Genomic DNA, 1,524 nt, shown 5'->3' on the forward strand with positions numbered 1-1,524 from the left:
TTTTCAGATTCAGCGACTGATGACGGAGCTCCTCGCGCCGGCCTTTGCCGCGCTCAACTACGTCTCTCTGCGTGTGGACGCCGCCAGCATGCCGCCACGCACCAGCTCTTTTGCAGCACTGCGTCAAGGGTGAATAATCCATTTGTATTCACCTTTAACTGCGTACGGTTGTGCCACGTCATGGGTCCGGCGAACCGCGCGACAGACGAAGCGTTTCTCGAGCTCAGTGATTTCCTGCCCGTTCTCGCCCACCTGCATGTTGAGACACCGTCCATCGACCTCAATTGCGCTCGCGTGACGCCGCGGCTCGTGGCTCGCGGCGGCGTCACTCCACCTCCTTCACATTGCGCGCATCGGTGATAACACTAATATTAGCTTCTGCGATGCGCTTCAAGCCAGATCGACGCTCTGCGAGTTCAGTCTCTCCACCGTTCCCAGTCTTCGTGGCTTGTACCAAGGCTTGGCCGTGGCGCCTACATGTAGCTTTAATCGACCCTGCGACGTTTGCGCACGTTGGATTGGCCATTGGAGATCGACTTTCTGCCAATCGGATCGCGCATCCGGATACGAAATTTAGAAGCCGGATTTCAAGCACATACCAAGATGACCGACAACGGGCGCAAGCAGAAAGCCGCCCGTGTGACGCCGCCCGACGCGCTCGCCCTTCCGCACGTGATGGAGGCCATTGCCACGAGCTTGGACAACCAAGAGGACCTTGAGAGTTTTCTCTACGCGATACCACGATCGCTCTGGACGCCGGCGCTCACGGCCTTTCTCGACTGCACCACGGTGATGCCATCATCAGTCAGCACCAACTGGCCGCACATCAAGCTGACCCGCATAAGATTTCGGTCTTCAATCTTGCCGCTGCTTGCGGCGACGCTGCCGCTGCGTCCACGCATCGAACTCGAATATGGCGTCCGGGACGTATTGCCACTGGCCCCGGTCGTTGCCGTCCTCGGACCTGCACTCAGCAGCATCATTCTCGGTTTCTACAGTGGGCGCATGGACCAAGGCCGAGGACAAGCGATCAGCAACCTCCTCTTGCAGCGCTGCCCACGTCTGCGCCAAGTGTCTATCTCGGTCATTTCTTATTCGGAGAGCGATGCCGCCGAGCTCAACGGCCTGCTAGCTGTCGTCGCCCACCCGCATGTCCACGACTTGTCTATCGACCTCCTTCTCGCGATCACTGTACCGCGACTCGGCCATCTTCTGGCTTCTTGGCTCTCGACGGCGCCAGCGACGAAGCTCACATTGGTCCGTGTCGCCCAAATGGACGACGATGCCATGATGGCATTTTGCGATGCGCTGCAAGCCAACACAACCCTCCAAGAGCTTAACATCATCGACATACCCAGCCTCAATGGCTTCCACGGCCGCACGCTTCCAGTGTCGTTGAAGATCTTGAATGTTTACTTCAATGGTGTTGTCGACGCCGCAACGCTGACGAGCCTCGCGACCGCCGTCGGCCGCACGCAGCTCGAGCGTCTCGAGTGCAGCGTCTTTGGTCCAGTTGGCGACATG

At 58.7% G+C, this 1,524-nt stretch overlaps 1 protein-coding gene across 1 annotated transcript; it reads left to right on the plus strand.

Moving 5' to 3' along the window:
- Positions 1–603: 603 nt before the first annotated feature.
- SPRG_16833 (hypothetical protein) lies at positions 604–1,524 on the plus strand (the record flags this gene model as incomplete). Its single annotated transcript, XM_012356317.1, has 1 exon — positions 604–1,524. A coding segment is annotated over one exon (921 nt), but the record flags the coding sequence as incomplete, so codon positions are not given.

Source organism: Saprolegnia parasitica, assembly GCF_000151545.1.
Source record: "Saprolegnia parasitica CBS 223.65 unplaced genomic scaffold supercont2.432, whole genome shotgun sequence".
Classification (NCBI taxonomy): domain Eukaryota; phylum Oomycota; class Saprolegniomycetes; order Saprolegniales; family Saprolegniaceae; genus Saprolegnia; species Saprolegnia parasitica.